The following is a 23164-nucleotide window of genomic DNA, read 5'->3' on the forward strand; positions in this document are numbered from 1 at the left end:
CAATTATATTAAACAAGCTTTGCTTATGTTATTGCAGAATAACAGCATCTTATTGGTTCAGGTTACTAACAAATGTAAGCTGGAAGCACATACACATGGTGAAAAAAAACAAAAGATTGAAGACCATGTCCAAAAAAATTGCAACATGATTTTGCACCAATACTGCAAAAATGGTCATTTCTGCTAAATGTATGTGGGTAATTGATTGTTGAGAAAAAAAAATGAAGCATAATGTCCTAATTTAACATGCACCCAAGGAATATTGAAAACATCACAGGAAATACTCCAGCTACAACTAGACTGATTAGTAGACGACAGCGTGTGTGGTGTGTGGCAAAAACATCACAAGAACAAGGCCACTGGTACTTTAGAAAGCCTTTTAGACAAGCACAAACACACACACTCCACTTGCCATTGTCTGCTGTAAAAGCCCAAGTCGCCAATGGATACCATCGAGGTCTCCATGGAGGGCTGTATACTGCGACAGCTGGGCCAGAGAAGGATAGAATGGGACGGAGTGCAAGGAAGAGAGATAGAGTTGACAAAATCACATTAGCTTGGGTGAACGATTGGGACAGCGAGTTTGCAGCAAAATGATCCTTCTCCCATAGAGGCCTCCTGATCCCTATTGCCTTTAAGAACAGCGGCCCACTGAGACTCTGCTATCATCAGTGTACCGTTAGTAATACAAACTCTTGCTCACCTGGAGTCCAGTTCCCTCTGTAAACATGGAGGAGAGACCAGGAGTGGCGACGGGCCTCGGGAAGACATCTGTGGCGAGCAAAATAAATAGAACTTAACATAAAAACTGAACCAAGAAATATGGAGACAAATGGACCATAATCTATGCCTTTGTGTTTTAGCATTTTAGGTTTTCTCCTGAATTCCACTTTACCACATTGTCTCTGCAATTTCAAATTAAACTGTTTGTTCAAACACTGTACACCACTGTTTTGTGTCAATAGGATTGTTATTTTTGAAAGAAATTCAAATTCAGTTCTTTTATTCAGCAAGTATGCATTAAATTGATCAAAAGTGACAGTAAAAACATTTAAAATGTTACAGAAGATTTCAAATAAATTCTGTTATTTTAAACTTTACATTCATCAAAGATGAATAGAAAAATGTATTATAGTTTCCACAAAAAAATATTAAGCAACACAGCTTTTAAGCAAGTAAGAAATGTTTCTTGAGCAACAAATCAGTATATTGGAATGATTTCTGTGACACTGAAGACTGGAGTAAATTCAGCTTTGCCATCACAAGAATAAATTACATTTTAAAATATATTCCAATAGAAAACAGTTATTTTAAATTAGAATATTATTTCACAATTTTCTGTATTTTTAATAAATGTAGCCTTGGTGAGCATTAGAGAATTCCTTCAAAAACATTAAAAAAAATCTTACCAACCCTAACCTTCTGAATGGTAGTGCATAAGACTTCTGTATCTAAATTATTACTGGCTAATTTCTTCATGTGTAAAACTACCCACTTGGTGGATATGAAAACATGAGAATCACATGTTAATGTGTTTATGGTTGTGACATTGTGATGATTTCTGAATGACCCGTTTTTCCATTACTGGTCTGGTTGTACTAGAAAGGGAATATAAAGGAAGCTCAAAACAGCAAGATCGTGCTGTTTTACTGTGATATGACCTGTTTAAAACCTTGAACGGTACCTGTAGCTCTGATCTGGCAATGTCAGAGTATGCTTTATGCGTCAGGGCTCTTATCTTTTGATTGCCACTAAGATCCTCTTCACTGCTGCCAGACAGCAACATATCGCTGGCCACTGAAGAGAGAGAGAGAGAGAGAGAGAGAGAATCACATTCAGTGTCAAATTCATCTAGTAACAGTGAAAAAAACATTAAAGCAGTAAAATTAAGTTTTCGTCAAAGGTACCTTGAGAAAGGGCTAAGCCGTCCTTCAATTTTCTGTACTGGCCCAACAGAAGATTGAGTTCCTCTATGTGTCGATCCTTCGGAAACATAATAGAGTTGATGTTTAGTCCATAAGCAAACCCCTCTACCTGTTACAACACGCATGCTGCTTCCTGCAGATTTTAGACCTGTTAACAAACGCAAAGCGCATAGATGTTTGCTTACCTTTTGACTATTGGCAGCGATTAGTGTCTCCATTCCAGTTTTTAACCTCTGCAGCTCTTGATCTAGAACAGAAAGAGCAAACAAAACTTAATATGCACCATTACATCATTATGGCAGTGTTGGGGAATTTACTTTAAATTATAAATAGCATTAGAGTTTCAATGTAGTTAAACTACAAGCAAGATTCCCTAAAATGTAGTTATTTTTTCACAGTCAAGCTATATAAAATGTTGTTACTTTTAGTTAGCCACTCCCCGACACTGCATTGTGGTGACACACTCGATTTACAAAGCACACAAATAGATGATGTTGAGGTAAACCAGCCCTCCAGAAAAGCTCAGAAAGATGTGATGGTCTTTCTGAAGGTTTGCCAGGAGAAATACAGTAGTTGACAGGTGAAACACTCTTTAAAACAACATTCTCTTTAAGTGTGTACATGCTTGTCCAGATTGACACATGCTTTTTGCCAAGCAGTTAATTACTCCAAGACTCATAACAGAACATCATGCTCAGAAAAATTGTCTCTGTAGCTGACATTATAGTCAAAAACCTCTGGTTAGAGCTGGCTGACCACCGCAGCTAAATTAAGTGAACCAGCTATCATGTTTGAAAATCCAGCTTGACCTCCTTAAAACTAGTATTTCCAGCAGGGAAACCTTCCTTCTCGCTCTATTTTTATATTTAAAAAAATTAACATTCATATTAGTAAATTAATATAACATTTTAGTAATTATAATTTTCATTACAATGAATTTACAATACAATGGGTCAATTTAATATTATTTTTAATTATTATGTAATATATTCAACAGAATATATAGGAATACATTACAAATAAAATCAAAGTCAACTATAACTTATAATGGCACCAATGTACTTTTTTATATATTATTTTTTATACTTTCTACATTTTTATTAATAATATTTTCTAATTCTATAATATATTTAACATATTTAATTTTACCATATTATGAAGCCAAGGCAATTTATGTATTTTTATATATTTGACTGCATACTTTAATTATTATTTTTTTTAAATTATGTACTATATTTAGCATCACATATAAAAAGGTTTACACATAAAATCAAAGTCTTTTCACACACTGTGATGGCTCTGAGTAACACTTCACAGGCAATAAAACACACCCACTATTGGGCTGTTAATAATGCATTATTCATGCAATTCATGCTACAATGAAGTTCGGCAACATACAAAACATAGTAGTTGTGAGTAGCTAATTCATCTGTTCTTTTTCTTTCTTTGAACTGGCCCGGGTCCTGTATTTATGAGTTTTAGCTCACATACCCATGGGAAAGCAATGAGTGGCTGAGGGGTGTGACAAGCATGAATCAGCCACTTAACACCCCCTCCACACACACGCGCGCACACACACACACACACACACACACACACACACACACACAGGTAGCCATTGAGGGGATTGGTGCGACAGGCTTGACAGCATGCCAGTATACATTAGTCAGATTGACAGAGAGATGCTAAGGGGCAGCTGAATCAAGCTGGGGGACAGCATGGGAGGATCTGAAATGTGACTTTGAAATGTGCGCTTACGTTTGTCTCTCAGCTTTCTCTTACACACTTCCTCTACAACAGGAAGTGGTGAAGAGCGGAGGTAGTGATTACCAAAAAGATCCATATGTTAGTCATTTCAACACACACACATAAACATTTTTCAGCACACATCGTCACTCCCATGCAGCTAGTATTTGGTACTTTCCACAAACAGGGTAAACATCAGTGTCAGATTATTATATTATACAAAGCAGCAGAGGCATAAAAAACTGTGTGAACACTATTATAGACTGTATGATAGATAAATTATCATCTAATGTAAAATTAATCTAGCATCATCCTTGTTACCCATGTTATCATAAGAATTTTTTTTATTTAATTTAATTGATGGGAAATAGAAGTTAATTTCAAATCAACATTTGTTCTTAAACTTAATTTTGGCTAAATTTGCAACCCCATTAGTCAGATTGACAGAGAGATGCTAAGGGGCAGCTGAATCAAGCTGGGGGACAGCATGGGAGGATCTGAGACTTTGAAATGTGTGCTTACGTTTGTCTCTCAGCTTTCTCTTATACACTTCCTCTACAACAGGGAGTGGCAAACAGCAGAGGCCATAGTGATTACCAAAAAGATCCATATGTTAGTAATTTCAACACTCACATGAACAGTTTCCAACACACAGTCACTCCCATGCAGTTAGTTTTTGGTACTTTCCACAGAGTACACATTGGTGTCAGATTATTACACTTTTAAAAGCAGCACAGGCATAAATCTGTGAAACCTATTAAATATGTTAGATAAATTATCATCTAACGTAAAATTAATCTAGCACGTTAGATCAATCATCCTTGTTACCCATGATATAATAAGAAAAAAAATTAAACAAGATGTTTTTATGCAACCCTGTTACTCATTTCTGCACACACACACACACACACACACACACACACACACACACACAGATTTGGAATTATATACATTTTGTCTATTTAATTTTGATATTTTCGCTAGAATAACAATAATCAACAGTCAAACTAATCAGGGTTTTAAACTGTGCCAAATTTAGGGGTAACAAGGGAATGAAATCCACATTTTCTGAAAGTTAAGTCCTAACCATTTGCAAAATGACTTAATGACTAAAATTACTTAATTTTTAAGGGTTTCAGGTTCTATTTTGTACCTTATTAGTGAAAAGTGTAATTTTTTATTAATGTAATGCTAAATTACATTATGTAATGCTAAAGGCCTCACTTCAGCAACCGTTAGGATTAATAAAATTAGAGGTACCTCTCTCTGTGATGTCATTGTTGACGGTTCCTCGGGACAGAAGCTGGTTCTGTAGACACTCGATTTCAGCATCCTTTGTAGCAAGCAGCTGCTGGAGTTTGGCAATCTCAGTCTAAAAAAAAAAAACACATTAGCAGATTAGCACATTTCAGATCACGGTAAGATATCATAATTGTATTAACATTTTCATATAAAGAAGACAATGAGGTCCATTTTACACAACATCACAGTGAATCTTCAATATCATATTTATCATATTAATGCTTTTTGGGAGAACAGGGGAATCTGACATTGTCAACACAAAAGTGACAGGCACAATAGGGTTAAAAACAGGTTAAATGACCTTCACCATTTTGGGGGGTGACAAATGGTACTTCCACACTTAAAAACACCCACTATATTCACAAAACATGAAACAAAAAAATTGGACTACCACAAACAAGTAAGCTTTTTCTACTTAATATGTAGCATATTGCTACCATTCATATACTGTACCACCACCATCATGCTCAGACATGATTTTCCAGAAAACCAACTCAAGTAGTTATGCTGGTACTATAGCAGGCTACAAGGTTGATAAAAGGCACAAAATTATTTATTTTGAGCTGATGAATTAACAAACATAACGACACTTTCCACATTGTCGCGTTCTAGCTATATCAATATGATAGATTTCTCACTCTCGCTTTACATCAGCTTGAAGAGATTACGCCGGCCATACCCATCAGAACATTGAGACTGGCTAAAAATTCTTTGGCAGCAGATTCCTTACATCAGTGTCCTGACCTTGTAAATGCTCAAATGTCAGCACATAGCAACACACACAACCTTCCTCTAATTTCTGTGCCACCAATGGCACTACAAATAAACATTCCCCCATCTGCCATTGTTTAGTCAAACAGAGAGAAGGTTGCGTGGGTAGTAACAGGCAAATATGACTAAACTATGCATTTGTAGTATTTCATTACAGGCTATAGAAGAACAAAAAGACAATGCAATGTAAATAAAGAATGTACTGTATGTACAGATATAGTGTGTGAATCTGTTTATATCCCCATATTGAACTGCTCAACCTTTGTTCCCAAGACAGACAAACCTAACAATCTGCCAGAGGACGAAGTCATGCATACCCAATCTAACACGCAAATACTCACACAAACAAACACATGCTTATTTCATCAATGAGCACAAGGCAAACAGAGATAATCTATAGTAGCCTATCCACATGTCCGGTTTAACTAAACTACTCACTTCAACACATAATGTGGTTTATAAGATTGCCACTGAACCATGTGGAGCTCTATTATTGGCTCAAACTTTCGAGAGCAATTGCAAGTCATCTAAACAGGTCAGCATTAAAAACTGGGGATCTTTAAGCTGTAAGATTATTGTACAATATTCAGTAGCTTGTCAACAACTGACCGAGTGCCTGTTACATAAAACGGGTGTCTAATCCTGCTCTTGGAGGGCCACCTTCCTGCAAAGTTTAGCTCTAACACACCTCCCTGAAAGTTTTGAGTGATCCTGAAAACTTTGATTAAATGGTTCAGGTTTGTTTGATTGGGGTTGTAGCTAAGCTCTGCAAGATAGTGGCCTGGATTGGATGCCCTTGATATAAAACAAGGGTTCAAGAGGCACAAGGACTGGGAGCTCAGAGAGGCATAACAACCAAAGGAGTGGACATTTTCAAGAAACTATGACAAAGCTTGGAAAACGTAGACCTCCAAGTCTTGAGCAGAGGTGGAAGTATTATGAAAGCAACCCTGTCTTAAATGGCACTCTTGATGCAAACTTGCGGTCAATGTGGTCTTTCATTTTTTCCACGAGACCACAGGGTGTCCCATTTTATGATTCCAAAGCGTATTCCCCATGTGTCGTCAATAGATCTTAAAGGACGTGGTCAGTTATCCAGCAACATTACGTCATGTGAACTCAAAGAACCACAAGGACTGAGGGTGCCATTTTGGGACAGGGCCATCATCGCCCTCTCCTTTGTGTCATACTCCTCAGGGAGGATGACAAGGGATAAGAAGGAGGAGCGGGATTAAGCACCTGAGCTGTCCGACAGCGCTCCTCCCAATGCTGTCGTTCTACCTGAGTGTGCTCAACCGTGAGCTTCAGTGTAGAAAGCTTGGTCATGAGCGACTGGTAACAGACATGGAGGGAATAGGTGATAGAAAGCTGGAGGAAAAGAGAACGCAAGAGGAACGTTCATTATGCTGAGAGCTTAAGAGTATGTGAGAGTGCAATTAACAATTAAATAAAAAGTCAAATTAGTATGTATAGAAGAGTTACGGGATCAAAGCAAGAGGTTGCATTGACAAGAGTTTGCATTTGGGGTTAAGCCAATATGGATAAAGAGACTGTTAGCAAATGCTGATGGGGCAGTTAAAAGTTCGTAATGAACAAAACAGAACCACAAGAGCACCAATTACTAGACTGAAGGCTAATAGGATTCCAGATTAAATATACATTACCTTAGTGGCTTTGAGCTTCCTCTCATATTGCGATTTCTCCCCCTCCAGTTCTTCAACTTTGCTCTTAAGAAGGCGAAGCTCTTGCAGCAAAGCCTGATGAATAAGCAGAAACAAAGAAGAACAATTACAAACCACCTTGCAGTGGCAAATATCTAACTATTCTGGCAACGGCTCCTGGAAAAACTATGCTTCTTTCTAAGGTACAGAGCCCCTAAATTGACTTTGCAGAAAAAATAAAACCCTGAGACTTTCCTGTGCATGTGGAAAAATGTTCTTGTGTATACTCGAAAGTTCCAGGAGCTTTTTTTCTGCAAATTCCACTTCAGGGGATCCATACTAAGGGCTTTCATATCAATACAAAGGAATTCAGGAGAAAGGGTTTGGACTGACCCATGAAACCCACACACCGTGCAGTTAAAACACAAGAAAAAGCTCTTGAGATTCCTGGAATACCTTATTAATTTCTTAAACTAGGTAAGATACCTTGAATCCTCAAAAACTGACAGAATTGATCAAGGAGAAAGAATCTAATAGGGTCACCACTAAGCCCACAGCCCCTGGAAGCTCTCTGGATCTACTCAGCAACCGTTAGCGTTAGTGAACTTCCTTCATGCAGGTTTACACCCAAAATAAATCATGAAATTCTGTCATCGGAACACACTGCAAACACCAATAACCATGAGATTCCCACAGTGGAGCCCGCAGACACATTGCATTCACTGTAGGAAGAGGCAGTTAGTAAATTCCTGTTGGAGTGTCCAAAAGTGAGATGGGGAATGGTTGTTTTAGGGTAAAGGAGGTAAAAACGGTCTTGAAGTAAGTCCACCACGTAATGAGGATCTGCCTACATTCTCTCCTCCGCTTCTACAGCGGCAGCTGCATTCCTCAGCATCCGAGGCACCAAGGCCCACATCGGGGCTCTGGTCGAGAGCCTCGCGTATGCCACTGTCCCCCAGGCTCTCCAGGGCCCGCTGCTCCTGAATGCGATTGCTGATTTCCTCCTGGAATTTACACATCTGCTCCTGTAGTTCACTAATTAGATTAACCACACTCTGAGAGAGCAAAAACAAGAAAGCCAGAAAAAAAGGAAAACGTTGTTTAGATTTGGAAACACAGTTACACATAGACATACTGTAGATGGTCTTATGATTAATCTGAGTTCTCTGAATAGCCATATTTATTCTTTGGCTTTGTGCACTTTTGGTTTTCGTATCTAATATATCACACGTCCACTCCAGACAAGCATTTCTGGAGGTTCAGGTTCAGGTTCCTTTAAAGGGATAGTTCCCCCCAAAATGAAAATTCTGTCATTAATTACTCGCCCTCATGTTGTTCCAAACCCATAAGTCCTTCGTTCATCTTCAGAACATAAATTACGATATTTTTGATGAAATCCGAGAACTTTCTGACCCTGCATAGACAGCAAGGGTACTACCACGTTAAAGGCCCAGAAAAGTAGTAAGTACATCGTTAAAATAGTCCATGTGACATCAGTAGTTCAACCTTAAATGTTATGAAGCTACGAGAATACTTTGTGCGCATAGAAAACAATAATACCAACTTTATTCAACAATTTCTTCTCTTCTGTGTCAGTCTTTGATGTGCGTTCATGACCGTACCACATAGCTCGAAGCTCTTGTAGATTCATAAAATTATGGTTGAACCACTGATGTCACATGGACTATTCATGTCCTTACTACCTTTCTGGGCCTTGAACATTTCAGTTACGCTGCTGTCTATGCAGGGTCAGAAAGCTCTCGTATTTCATCAAAAATATCTTAATTTGTGTTCCGAAGATGAACGATGTTCTTACGGGTCTGGAATGACATGAGGGTGAGTAATTAATGACAGCATTTTCATTTTGGGGTGAACTAACCCTTTAAGTGTTTAAGTCTAGACTTTTAGAAAATAAATTCTCTTCAGTCACTATTCAGTCTCTCATTTTTTTTATTTGTCCACTACCAATGTTCAACAAGTGTATATTCACATACCTTACATGTTATCAGCATTATGTTTTATGCTTGAAATAATGTTCTTCTGTATAAATGGTAAAGGTGGCGAAAGGACCTGAATTGTGACCTACTCTTTGTCAGTAAAAAAAAAAAACTTTTCAATTTAAAGAAGGGTCTATATGAGGACAAGTTTTTCTGGGAACCAAGATACAGCATTTCAGAAGATAAAAAATGCAGGTGCTTCAGATTCAAATAAATGTCCAGATGAGTAATAAATAATAATGTAATACTTTTTGAGTGAATGATTAGTCAGGCTAATCTTGGCTATTCGGACAGAAATGCAAAAGCTGTCAGCCAGAGGAAGTTTCATATGATATTCTCCACTGATACTAAAGCTGATGATAAGGTACACGTTCCAAGCTTATATTTAGCTCTATGCTAAAGGTTTGTGAGTGGGGGAGATGTGTGTGGTGAAAGTGTTTTGCGCCTGTGGTATTTTCAAAGTGAATTTCTGCCATTCCGTCCCGTTGAATGGAGCCTTGCAGCTGTCACCCTTGAGGCCAGTGTTTGTTGATGCAACAAATGCAAGGAGAGCTCAGTTACCACACAACCAACAGTGTGCAGTGATGCTATGGATTTATGAGAAAGATGCAAGAAAGAATGATTTACAAGATTGAGTCATTACTCAGTAAACCCAGAAATTTCAACATTAACCACCAGTCACAGAATATGCACAAACATTTGTGACAAGCGAGATTTGCGCAATTTTTACTGATTTGACTAGATAGATTTATACATTTTGAAATTTGAATGTGTAAATATGTAAAATGTACATAGCCTGTAAACCGAAAATGCAACACACATTACTGAACAGCCATTAGCAGCTTTTCCTTCGCTTTTCGCTTCATTTCTAAAGGTGAATGACACCCATTGCAGATACGTGTTAAAAAGTGTGTGCATGTTGTTTGCAGCTGAACACTCGTCAAGACAAGCACTGAGCACTTCTGGCGTCTGTCATTTTACGTTCATCAAACTGCCCGTCACTGTCTCCCATTTAGGTCCAACGCATGCTTTTGTGTCTCTACTGATTAGCATCTTCCCTTATCAGCGCATTGCCTTTTTGGCACCGGGTGCATTTGTGGGTCGTAGGGTTTGAATGTGTATGTGTAATTGCTTGGGTGTGCGTACATAGCTGTAAATCACGTTTCTGTAAGCACACTGTCAGTGTGGAAAGGCTGAGGCTGTGTGATAGCCCAGCTCAAACGAATGACAAATTTATAACAATGAGACGTCTATTGGCTCAGTCAAACTCCTCCCTGTTTTGAATCCTTGGTATACCTACCTGAAATCAAACACCAGGAGAATGTTTACATACTTGTATAGAAATTGAAAAGAAAGTGTTTTCTAATGACCAATGGCTTTTTCAATATAGACTGCGCTCACAAATAGCAATTTTAAGCAGATTAAATATTTTAAGCTGAGTGAGGATACCAAGGCAAATGTATGTTCACTATGAAAATTCCCATGACTTTAAATTTCTATTCATTTCCATGTCTCTACAAGGCTTTGAATTCTCTGATATTTCCAGGTTTTCCCATGGCTCTGGGAAACCCGTCTTACTTGCTGTTTTGGAAAATGCTTTGAAAAAGGAACCATTCCATTTTTAGACAGAAAACCAGAGATGTAGTATGTTCAAGAAAAATAAAGCTCAGAACAGATGCTCCTTTAAAGCTTTATGGTGTTTTTCTGAGTCTCCGTTTAGTCTGTTGGCTCTGCACAGTGCGTTACACTGGGAGTCCGATAAGTAATTAGGTGTTAAGAGGCGATAAATCTACAGGATCTACATATACACACCACAACATAAATATGCCACCACAACTTCCTTGTTCCCTAGTTATGTTTCCATGCGGCATATGGAAACATCAAAGTAAATGTCAGCTCAAAACCTTTTGAGCATGTTTACTGATCTTGTATTTCAACATGATGCTCTTGGTAACCACAATGTTGTGTCAAAAATCAGTTTCTCTTCAATAGAACCATATACTTTTCTATTAATATACCTCTAAATGTATATAACAACACATATACTGAAATGGCTGCTTCTGTGTGTGTGTGTGGTTTCAATTGAATTAGAGCCAACAGGTGGACAACAGACACAGACACACTCAAAAAGACCTAAATAACATCATCCAGTCAACCAAAATCATCCTAGTCAACAAACCTAAACCGGCATTACAAAGTATTCATCAGTATTATTTTATGAGCAAATAGGAAAACATAACAGTTGTCAGACAATTCCTGATAGTAGGGGTGTCAAAATTACTTTTATATCGGCACCAAATCGATAATAAAATATAAAAGATATATAATTAATACTCTATACAAGCACACACAACTTAAACATTAATTTACATACATATATATTAAATATATACTGTATTACTTAATATTTATATAGTTTATATACTACAAAGTGTTGTTACTAAAATAAAATTTGAATAAAAAATGTTTACTTTAATTTAAATAAATCTGAAAATAATTCTAAAAATGTCTGTAATTTAAATAAAGCTGAAATGAAATAAAATTATTAGATGAAAACTTAAACTTAAAAAAAAAAACTTTAAGAACTAAAATTACTAAAATGCAAAAATAAATTAAGCCACCTAGAAAAAAAAACTAATAATGACTAAAGCACACAACATCACTCAAAGTTCAAACTAAAATGAAAAGGAAAAATATAAAAATAAAGGCTAAATTATTCCTTTAATATTTATTAAATTAAATTATTTGCTGTGATAATAAAATGGAGAATCATGAAAACAATGTATTGGTATCGAGTACTAGTACTGTGACATCCCTACAAGACAGACTACACAAATAGAGGAAGTAAACAGCCATGGGCTTAAAGTAGTATCATTTAGGGAACTACAATAATATGATATTAATCAAATACCATCTCATAACAGATGAACCCACTGCCCTCTATGACCTGACAGACTGATACACTACCTCAGCTTTATGATGTTTCTGCTGTTCATCTATGTGGTTGTGTTCCTCCTCCATGCCGACTAGCTTGAGTTTCAGATAGGAAACTTCATCCATGAGTTCCAGTTTCTGCGTCTCCAGTGAGGTTCGGCTGAGGAGCTCCTAAAGCACACGCACACACGTTAGCGAAGACATGGTGACACACAAACACACCCACACAGTTGTACTGTATACAGTAACAATCACACGGCACACAGACGCTCCTCGCTTCTCCACTGGCCAAGTTCTCTCACAGTAACGCTTAGGCCGAAGCTAAGCACCGCTAAATATACTCAAGCAATGAACGCTATTTTTACTTCCTCTGACTCTCTGGTGCCTGTATGTGAGAAAGTCAGGAGGGCCAAAAGAGGGAAACGTAATTTCTCAGCATTCCTGATACTATGGGCTAAATTCAGCTGGACTCTGAGAACCTTTGCTAACAAGTGTTTTAAAAAAGGCATATATTGTTTTGTGCACATTAAAAACTTAAAAGTATTGTGGTGATAAAATGATGGTATCAGGTGGTAAAACTGTGGTATTTTGATATTTACTATTGTGCTGAATGATTACAATATTCCGAAACCATACAAAACTACACAGTATTACAATATAGTATCATGTAAAAAATGGTCCACCTCATGCACATTTGTTTATTAAATTGTTTGGCAAATTTATTCAAATTTCCGTACAACCAGTGCAAAAAAGGTCAGCAGATTTCTTCTGGTCCTAGTTACGCTTCACACTTTGTCTAGAATTACCCTCAAACACACTGACTGAAGATTTCAAATAACTGCACTTCCTCTTTCACCTTATGACTTCCTCTTTGTAGTTTCTGAAGCAGAACACAAAAGTCCAAGTCCCATGTTGTTCTAACGATCAGAAAGCTCAGATTGTGTGCTCAAGTCTCTAAACCTATTTTCTCATACTTAGTTTAATCTAATAGAAGCATCTACCTTTTTCTTCAACATTAGCTGCTATAGGGAAATAACAAGAATATCAACATGCAGTAAATGGTAAAACTGTTAGCTTTACAAACCAGTGTGTTCATAATTAAGATAATACATTAAAATAATATGGTGAGACACAACAATTTTCAATATCAAACAGCAAAACAAGCTGGTTTGTACAGCTAATAATAGCTGGATGCGGATGAGATGGGAAGCTAGACCCATAGAATTTGCAAATGGCTGCGCCCACTTTTACGGGAAGAAAAAGGTGGATATAATGCAACTGAGAAATAGTGGTGTTGGATGAAAACCAATGAATACAACACAAAGTTTCCTGGTAGACTGATGATCTCTTGTTTCTGTAAAAGTACAGTGAACATGAGTCACAATCAGCCACCAACGTCACAGTCTCTAGATCAGGGGTGAGCAAACTTGGCCCTTCCAGGCCACTTTCCTTCAGAGTTTAGCTCCAACCCTAATCAAACACACCTGAACCAGCTAATCATTGTCTTCAAGACTACTAGAAGGCTACAGGCAGGTGATTTTTATCAGGGTTGGATCAAATCTCTGCAGGAAAGTGGCCTGGAAGTGCCAAGTTTGCCCATCACTGCTCTAGATCATCATATACAGCAGTGCTTTTCGACCGTTTAAACTCCAAGGCCCTCATTGGCCATAATACATATTTAAAGGCTCCATGAATTTTACAGTTGTATGTGATTTACTGGATATGGCTTAAGGATTTTTTACAAATATTTTTAAATTGGCATTTCTAACTAATAAAATATTATACAGCTTTGAATAACTAGAAAAAATTATATTCATACAGTACAATGTACAAAAACACCCATGTAATAAATAAGAAAATATCCAGGTCTAGTGCAGTTTATTAAAATAAATAAATACTTAAATCACTTTGAGGCTACCTTTTTTTCAAGACAGTGGAAACCCTGGATCTTCAAACACTATTGTAAATGATGTTAAGTCATCTTAAGGGCCCTTTTAGAAGACAGCTGCTTGAGAACTACTGGAATAGATTAAGGGCCACAAACTTTTTGTCAGTTGAACCCTTATTAGCCCCTATAACTATAAATCATGATTTAAAATATACTTCAAATTAATGTGAACTTTTCAGAATAAAATGAATGTTGCATTTTCACTTTTGAAACACTGCGAAATGCTATTTTTCTTACAAAAATAATATTTACTTTTTGAATTAATACATTTTGATCAACACAACTGTTTAAAAAACTAATACAATTTTAAATAAAACAAACAAACAAACATGAGGGCTTAAATTGAATTAAGCATTGACATTTCTATCAAAATCTCTTGAATTTCCTGCAGTTCCTTCAGAAAACGTATGAAGGGTTCACAAACTTCCACTTGGGGGAAATCCTGGCTTAAACTATCCATAATCATAATAAATAAACTATAAAACAGCTCTTTGCACTATTGGTAAGCAATACTGCATGTTTCAACATCAAATTGAACAAAGAAGCCAACAAAGAACTATATGGTCTTTAAGACAACTGCCATGTCTAAGCTGTGAGTTTACTTGCCCCATCAAGCAAGGAGAACATGAGGGCTCTCTCTATCTCTCCATCTCAGCATTTCATCTTGATATGATTGTTGGCACAGCCGTCCTGTTATGGAATCCTGAACATGATCCCAGGCAAAGTGGGCAATTCTCACTAATATAACCTTAAATTTGTATGAAACTGATGTGGTATGTTAAACAATTATATGATCAGATTATAAAATGTCTAAATTAATTTTATTATTCGTTATGCATCTAAATAACATTACAATATTTTCTATCATTATTGTGTTATAATGTATATTACTTATAATAATTTTAAATACTATTTCAAGAATTAATACATAATTTACCCACAGAATTCAAAGGAAAAAAAGTGACGTGCAAAACACATTAATCATTTAACCTTTTGTACACAATGACTCAAATCCTTTCTGTCTGAGTAAGTCTGTGTATTTTTTCAGCAGATACTAAAAACATTAAAATCCTCCCCACAAATAATCATTCATTTCTGTGGCTTTACTTGGCAATGCTAAAGGAACATAGCTGTTTCAAAAACAGTACTTTAGAAATTATACTAAACCGTTTCTCTATGCAAATCAAAAGAACAGTTGCCAGCAAACAGCTACTAACAAGGTGGCTAAAAAGAGTTTCATTACAAATCCACCAGATTAAGCCAGTTAATCACACAGTAAACACACAAAAACATGCACATTCCTCATACTTTATGATAATAACATCCACACAAACAAACAACTAACTTTGACATACATGGATATGAAGTTCTGAAGGTATAATTATGCCAGGACTGGTAACCCACATTCATAAATCAAGTAGACTGAAAAAAATATGTAAGTCTGAACATTTAATCTGAGTCAAGTCTACACCAGGGATGGAAAACCAGGGATTGCTCAAGTTTCAGGTGGCAAACACAGTTTTAGAAAGTGTTCACAATTCTTCAACCAAAACCATCATGTAGAAGATTGAATTATTTTAAACGTCTCTTCTTTATATTTCCATGATATCTGCTTAAAACTTAACTTAAAACGTAAATGACAGCAAATATGTAATCCTACCTGTTGGAGCATTTCCTCAGTAGAAATGAGTTTGTGGTTGTGTTCTTCCAGGGAACTTTCCAGATCTCTGATCTTTTCTCCTTGAGCTTCAACCTGGTCAGTGAGAACACTCACCTAAAACCAACAGACAGCAGACAATGTTCACTCAGGCTAACCTGAAACCTGGCCAGTGTTTCTCTGTCGTTTCCTCCTACAGATATGCTAATGACTATTGCAACACACATGCAACTCCAAAGTCTAAACAGCAGCGAAATGTAGTCCTTCAAATGTGTATATTTGGGTTAAAAACAGCCATTCCTTAGCCCTGACACACTTCCATGCTAACACGTGAGCCTTCTTGAGTTTCAATTGTTTTGAAAGTGTCCTTTTGTTCGGCACCAACTGAAGGACTGCCAACCAGCAGGACAGGTAAAAGGAGAAGAACAACACCTTGAGGGCATTAGGAGCCAATCATGTTCATCAGTGTTTTAGAGCTCAAGACAATCCACCAATCAGAGAGCAGGAAGAGAGAAGGGCAACTTTTTTGACACTTGTTGCAGAGTTAGACAACCTAACTTCTTAAAGGTGAAGTGTGCAACGTTTTTTTATGTTATAATACTTTCTACAAGTAACTACAAGTAAGCCTTTAATACTCTGTGGTGATTACAAAACATTGCTAGATTTGTTTGAGTGCCAACTACTAATAATTCATCTTCAATGTCCTTACTACAGTAATAAATGATTAAACTGTGCTGAGGAGAGGTTTGCTAGTATTTTCCTAATGGTCTGTGCACATCAAAAGTGAAGCGAATGTTCACATTGCTTTACTCGCTCTAGATTACTCAATGTTTTTTTTGCATCACTCATGTTAATAAAAACATAATAATGCTCTCCTCCATTTTCTGATACAACCGGATGTCAAACTGGACGTGTCAATAAGCTCTTTGCTGATTGGCTTGTGTGACAACTTGTCATGTGAATTTCTCACTCGAGTTGAAATTTTTCAACTTGCGCGGAAGACACGATTGAAGCCTTGTTTATACTTTCGTCTGGCTCCGCACCGCGAGCCTCCGCTGACTGTGCGCACATCTTCCCAAACGAACAAGGTGTTTATACTTGTGCCGTTGTACTATTCTTTGAAATGACAAGGGGCAACTCGGAGTAATTGTTTGCTAAAACCATCGGGAATCAGCGGTGAGAGGAAGTAGCACTTGGCGTCTCGCGTGAGGTTGATGAAAGAATGAATTTCTTTACGTATAAATGTATTAGGTTGTGGGTTCATCTTGAAGACACAAGCGAAAATTTTGAAAAGTTTGTTTGTAGTACATTTCACCATACCCACACTACAAAAGAATCAAAGAATCATGTAAAACCCTGTAAAGCTTGAGATTTTTTGTGTAATTAGAACAAAATACTGTATATGGGTATAATAAAAAAACATAGCTTTTGGGTTTATTTCTCATTAATATATACAAAACAACATTAAGCAGGAGCCACGCACAAAGTTTTGGTGTGCACACACCATAAGCAATCTGACTTACAAATTATGTTTGGTAGATGATAAAATGGCTCACTAAATAATTCAATTCAATTCAATTCAAGTTTATTTGTATAATGCTTTTCACGATACAAATCGTTGCAAAGCAACTTTACAGAAAATTATTTTCTACAATATATTTAGTAGTAGCTTATCAGTGGTGACTTTCAGTTAATGTACATATGGCAGAAATGTACGGAAAAATCAATTAAAGACGTAATCAAACAGACGACGAACACTATTAACAGCAATTATTATCTGATGCAATCAAACTGTAAATAAAATCCTTAGCAAAATCTAAGGACCAACATTTTATAGAGACTAGAGATGGGTTAGTTTCACCTGGGCTAGTAAACAACCACTTAGCAGCCACCTAGTAAACAACTTAGTAACCACCTAGAATACAATAGCAACACTAGAAACCACCTAGCAACACTCTAGCAACCATCTAGAATACCTAAGTGACCAACTAGATGCCCTAGAAACCACCTAGCAACCATCTATCAGACCTTGAAAACAGAAATAGTAACATCTGTGGCATTTTTATTGCATATAATAATTGAATGATATATAAGTTAGCAGACACATATTCTGGACAAATATTTACTGTTACAGCCGGATGTCTGCTTTGGAAAAATCTCTGTTAAATGAACACAAACAAGATTGCTAGTTTACAGTAAACACATACCATTCAAAAGCTAATAATAGGCTAAACTCTCACTGTGGTGTCCACCATCATGGCTTCGTAAAATGTCGAGTAACACCAACCCCCTAACCTGTCCACAGATTGTCCCATAGCTATGTGATCTACGACCATCCCATTGTGCATTAGACAGGCAGCTGTGTCACCCAGGGCTGCACCGCGGCAGTGTCACGTGTCTCTCCGTTCACAGAGACACCACAGTCCCCCAGTTTGACCCTGTGAGGTTTTACAAGCATGTTGGCTAGTTGTCTTCTCATTGTGTTGACACTGTGACAGGGATGTAACGATTCACTCAACTCACGATTCGATTCGATTCACGATTTTGGTTTCACGATTCGATTCGATTCACGATTATTATAATTTTTTTTAACAAAATTTGATTTAAGACAAATTATAATCGATTTTCAACCGGCTCGCAGTTAATCGTTACATCCCTACACTGTGACTATTATGCTGAGTTGAAATGCCTTGGAGGCCTAAGTGAAATATCTCACCTGGAGAACCAGAGACTCTTTGTCCACTTCTAATCTCGCCAGCCGCTCTTGATAGGTCTCATTGTTGCTTGAGCACTGGAGGTTAACCTGTGGAGACACACATGTACATGTGTTTTTACACAGAGAAGTCTTCTGGATTGTAAGTGCAATTTGATCACTTGAAGTGGCTGATTTCCTCATGAGGACCCAAAAGTGTGGGTTGTTTCAGGTTATACTCGCTTTGTGGGGACATTCAGCCCAGATAGCAAAACCTGAATCACACACACCCACACACAGGTTTCCATGTTTTATGGGGACATTCCATAGGCGTAATGGTTTTTATAATGTACAAAATGTATTTTCTATCCCTTTACCCTAACCCTAAATATACCTCTTACATAAAACATTCTGCTATTTTAGATCATTCTGTATGATTTATAAGCTGTTTTCCTCATGGGGACCAAAAAATGTCCACACAAGGTAAAAAATTACTGGTATTTCTCTCCTTGTTGGGACATTTGGTCTCCATAACGTAGGGAATACCAGGTACACACACACACACACATATAGAAACTGAAAGTCAACAGAGAGTTGTGCAAGAGGAGGAGCTAACCTGCTTGTCCACTTTTTTGAGAATAAATGGCTCGCTGCCAATGACAGAATAAACTTCAACAGAGAGAAATACGCAAGTAAGCCAAATACATTTAAGTGTTGTTTTAAAGGTGTTAAATGACATGCTGGCGCCAAAAAAATGAACTGACAGCTTTGACAATCCCTAAGTGAAATATCTCACCTGGAGAACCAGAGACTCTTTGTCCACTTCTAATCTCGCCAGCCGCTCTTGATAGGTCTCATTGTTGCTTGAGCACTGGAGGTTAACCTGTGGAGACACACACGTGTACATGTGGTTTTTACACAGAGAAGTCTTCTTCTGGATTGTAAGTGAACTTCAATCTGCAGTTTGATCACTTGAAGTGGCTGTTTTTCCTCACAAGGACCCAAATATCCCCTCAGCGTAAGTTGTTTCAGGTTATAATCGCATTGTGGGGACATTCATGTTTTATGGGGACATTCCATATGCGCAATGGTTTTTATACTGTACAAACTGTATTTTCTATCCCCTTACCCTACCCCTACCCCTAAATATACCTCTCACACAAAACTTTCTTCTATTTTAGATAAAAAAAAAGACAATTCCTTATGATTTTTAAGCTGTTTTCCTCATGGGGACCAAAAAAATGTCCACACAAGGTAAAATATTACTGGTATTACTATCCTTGTGGGAATTTGGTCTCCATAACGTAGGGAGTACCAGGTACACACACGCTCACACACACACACACACACACACACACACACACAGACAGAAACTGAAAGTCAACAGAGAGGTGTGCAAGAGGAGAAGCTAACCTGCTTGTCCACTTTTTTAAGAACGAATGGCTCACTGCCAAAGACAAAATAAACTTTAACAAAGAGAAATATGCATAAGCCAAATACGTTTGAGTGTTGTTTTAAATGTGTTAAATGACATGCTGGCACCAAAAATTAACTGACAGCTTTGACATCCCTTCAATAGAAACAATAATGGAGCTCATTACAAATTAATGAGGTCATTTGCATAAGGTTTGAGGGTCACAATAACAATGGAAAAAGAAACAACAGCATTTTGTGCCCCAGGGTTGAGATAGATAGATAGACAGAGAAACAGAGAGACAGACAGACAGTTAGATAGATAGATAGATAGATAGATAGATAGATAGATAGCAGATTAAAGTGGGTGGACTTAAACTTGAAAAATGGTGTGTATTGACGTCTTTCCGTGGTTGAAATAAAATACCTTCTGATGTTCATTCATGTTTATTTCGTGCTTTAAGTAAATATGAAAAGATAATCGGTTCTCGTGCTGCTCGAACTGAAGCGCTACAGCGATCTATCATAGCACATTAAAGAGTATTTATTGTTTGAATTTCTTTAAAAAGATGAAAATATTTGAAAGCTGAGACTTTGTTTCAAACCAGAAGTAACCTGCTCTGTCTTGTCTGTTGGTGCGTTGTCCATTTCCTCTTTGCTCCGTGATGTATTTGTCACTGCGTGTGAATGGGATGTGTGGCGCAAGAGCGGCATGGCTTGTCAGAAATAGCAACAGAAACTAGGGGCGGGTCTTTGTGAAAAGTCAATTTTTCAGCAAATATTGTGTACACAATTCAAATGGATGTATGGACAGACAGACAGAACATTTACCAATTTAGCATAACAAATTATCATAAGCTGAAAAAAGATTAATGATCAAATAAATCTTCTGTCCAGTCTTCAGACTATATCAGCAGAAAACACGTCAGTAAATACAGTATGTCGCAGCATGCGAGATAAGACACTGTCACTTGTCAGCGCTAAGCTAGCAGAGCCACACAGATAATCTCTGTCTTTTAAAAGCTTTTGCTGTGTCCAGGGCTGTCAATTCTCACAATAAAGCTGTCTACTCAGGGTTTACAGTGCCGGCTGCCTGGAGGAGTTACAGGGTTAAGCGCTAAAGGCAGCGCACAGTCTTCACACATGAGGCTTTCATTGCATAGTAATTGCAGTCCACAGCAAGTTTAAACTCAACTTGAGGTTATTTATTTCTTGGGAAACAGGTAATGAGAAGAAAGTTTGATATCAGAAGAAAATGTGACGAACTCAAAAAAACTTAAAAGTAACTGCAGTGATTTAAACAATAGTTATGAAAGTGAGTAAATATGAACATATTGTGACAAACAGCCCTCCGAACTGTATATCACTTCATAAATGTTATATTACAGATTTGACTTGCCTTCATGCCAACAACTAAACTGTATACTTAACAGCTTTAATGAGGGACAGAACTACAATCCCATAAAGCACTGCTAATGATATCATCGTATTAAAAATGATGGAGAAATATAAAACTTAATTTAAAGATGTTGATCGTGTATATATTTAAGTACTAGTGCTTCATGGGAGTGGGCATGGTGCTAAACAGTTCTTTTGATGTCACGGACAATATACTGATTTCAACAAATGCATATACCGCGCAGCTTACAGTAGTTCTGTCTTTAACAGTTTATAAGTTATAATTATGCCTTTCAGTGGCGCTAGCTTTAACCTGGAAACCATATAAACATCAACTGGAACATGAATTTACAATGAACTAAAAAGCCCAAACCCACAGAAAGCATCTTTGTCTCCTCGTTTCAGAAGTCCACCACATGTCCTGCTCTACAGCTAATTTAACCTTTAGAGCAGAGTTCAAACAGTGAGATTCATGATGCTCTCTAGAGCACCAATTCAATTTATTACCTCACCAGAGAGATGTTTATAAGCAAGACAACCCACAGTCCCTGGAATTTCCCCCTTTTCATGTCCCACTGCCTGCTCGCAGAACTGTAAAGGCCCGAAACAACTTAAGAAGAAACTACAGTGCTCATTATTACCCCACTGTCCAAGAATGTATGACAATATTGAGAGTTTTACAGTACAACCCCTCCCTGCAATACAGTAATGCGTTCCATTCCTCTTCCAACCCAGCATTTTATACTGTTACACCTTGTGAACTATAATTACTGTAATTTCTTTCTTACTTTGGAATGCAATGGCCGGTTGAGTTTTACATCGTATGCCTTCCTTCAACATTACACATTCTGCCCCATCTCCGGCTTACCGCAATCCCACAATGCCTTGTAAACCACATCAACCGTGGCACGCAAGCTTTTTAGCGCCTCTTGCACTTTAAGAACAGGTGTGCACATTGATGTTCGTACCCCCACCTTTAAATTGAATTTTACAGCCTGATTTACTACTCCAAGTATCAAGTGTTAGTCAGTGAAAGCGTTTTTGTTTGTGTTCAAGAGCATGAGCTCAGAATCATTGAAGCTGGACAGGATAAAAAGCGCTTTTGTACTATTGCAAATCACAAGCTCCCGGCACACATCCACACCAGCACAATACTGCTTGTCGTTTTGAACAACAACAACCAGCTCCACATAAATCCAACCACTCTATATCAGGCTTCCCATCCAGGTAACAGAAACCGCCACTACTTTTACGTCTCGTATCACCGCAGACTCACGTTTCATGCAACTGTCGCCATCTAGGGTTATTATATTTAACTAAAACTAAAATTAAACTGAAAAAAAAAACTTAAACGTTTTTTTTTTAGCTTGTTGCCAAATCAGTATATTAATTTTCACTTAGTTTAACTTGATGTATTAAAATAACTCAAACGAAAACTGAAATAATAAATTAATACAAATTATATAGAAATTAAAAAACTAATAAAAACGCTACAAACACAGCAAAATTACAAAAAAATTAGAATTCAAATGGAAAATAAACAATAAAAACTAATTCATAATATTAAATGAAACTATAACACTATCTCAAAAATAATAAAATAATAACAGCACCATCTTGCATCTCAATTGTTGTGAAAATCTGATGTTCATAATTAATATTGTAATGTGGTGTAGTATCATCATGGTGTTCGTCTTGTTGCTACGCCGATTGTTTTGTA

At 37.2% G+C, this 23164-nt stretch overlaps 1 protein-coding gene across 7 annotated transcripts in view; it reads right to left on the bottom strand.

The window, feature by feature from the left end:
- ppfibp2b (PPFIA binding protein 2b) overlaps positions 1 to 23164 on the bottom strand; it is a 58503-nt gene that overhangs the window by 9734 nt on the left and 25605 nt on the right. For 3 of the 7 annotated variants that reach the window (XM_016483710.1, XM_016483709.1, XM_016483707.1), the window contains exons 4-15: positions 19430 to 19516; positions 15945 to 16058; positions 12370 to 12507; positions 8257 to 8460; positions 7409 to 7501; positions 4932 to 5043; positions 4194 to 4226; positions 2111 to 2172; positions 1908 to 1983; positions 1685 to 1797; positions 704 to 771; positions 413 to 487 (exon numbers count right to left, since the gene is read on the bottom strand). In XM_016483710.1, coding sequence (XP_016339196.1) covers positions 413 to 487; positions 704 to 771; positions 1685 to 1797; positions 1908 to 1983; positions 2111 to 2172; positions 4194 to 4226; positions 4932 to 5043; positions 7409 to 7501; positions 8257 to 8460; positions 12370 to 12507; positions 15945 to 16058; positions 19430 to 19516 — 1175 coding nt within the window. Of the gene's footprint in view, positions 1 to 412; positions 488 to 703; positions 772 to 1684; positions 1798 to 1907; positions 1984 to 2110; positions 2173 to 4193; positions 4227 to 4931; positions 5044 to 7408; positions 7502 to 8256; positions 8461 to 12369; positions 12508 to 15944; positions 16059 to 18657; positions 18739 to 19429; positions 19517 to 23164 lie in introns of those variants that run through there. The other 4 variants (XM_016483713.1, XM_016483712.1, XM_016483708.1 and 1 more) reach the window with 4 other exon arrangements.

Source organism: Sinocyclocheilus anshuiensis, unplaced genomic scaffold (genome assembly GCF_001515605.1).
Source record: "Sinocyclocheilus anshuiensis isolate Anshui unplaced genomic scaffold, SAMN03320099.WGS_v1.1 scaffold1102, whole genome shotgun sequence".
In the NCBI taxonomy this organism is placed as follows: Eukaryota; Metazoa; Chordata; class Actinopteri; order Cypriniformes; family Cyprinidae; genus Sinocyclocheilus; species Sinocyclocheilus anshuiensis.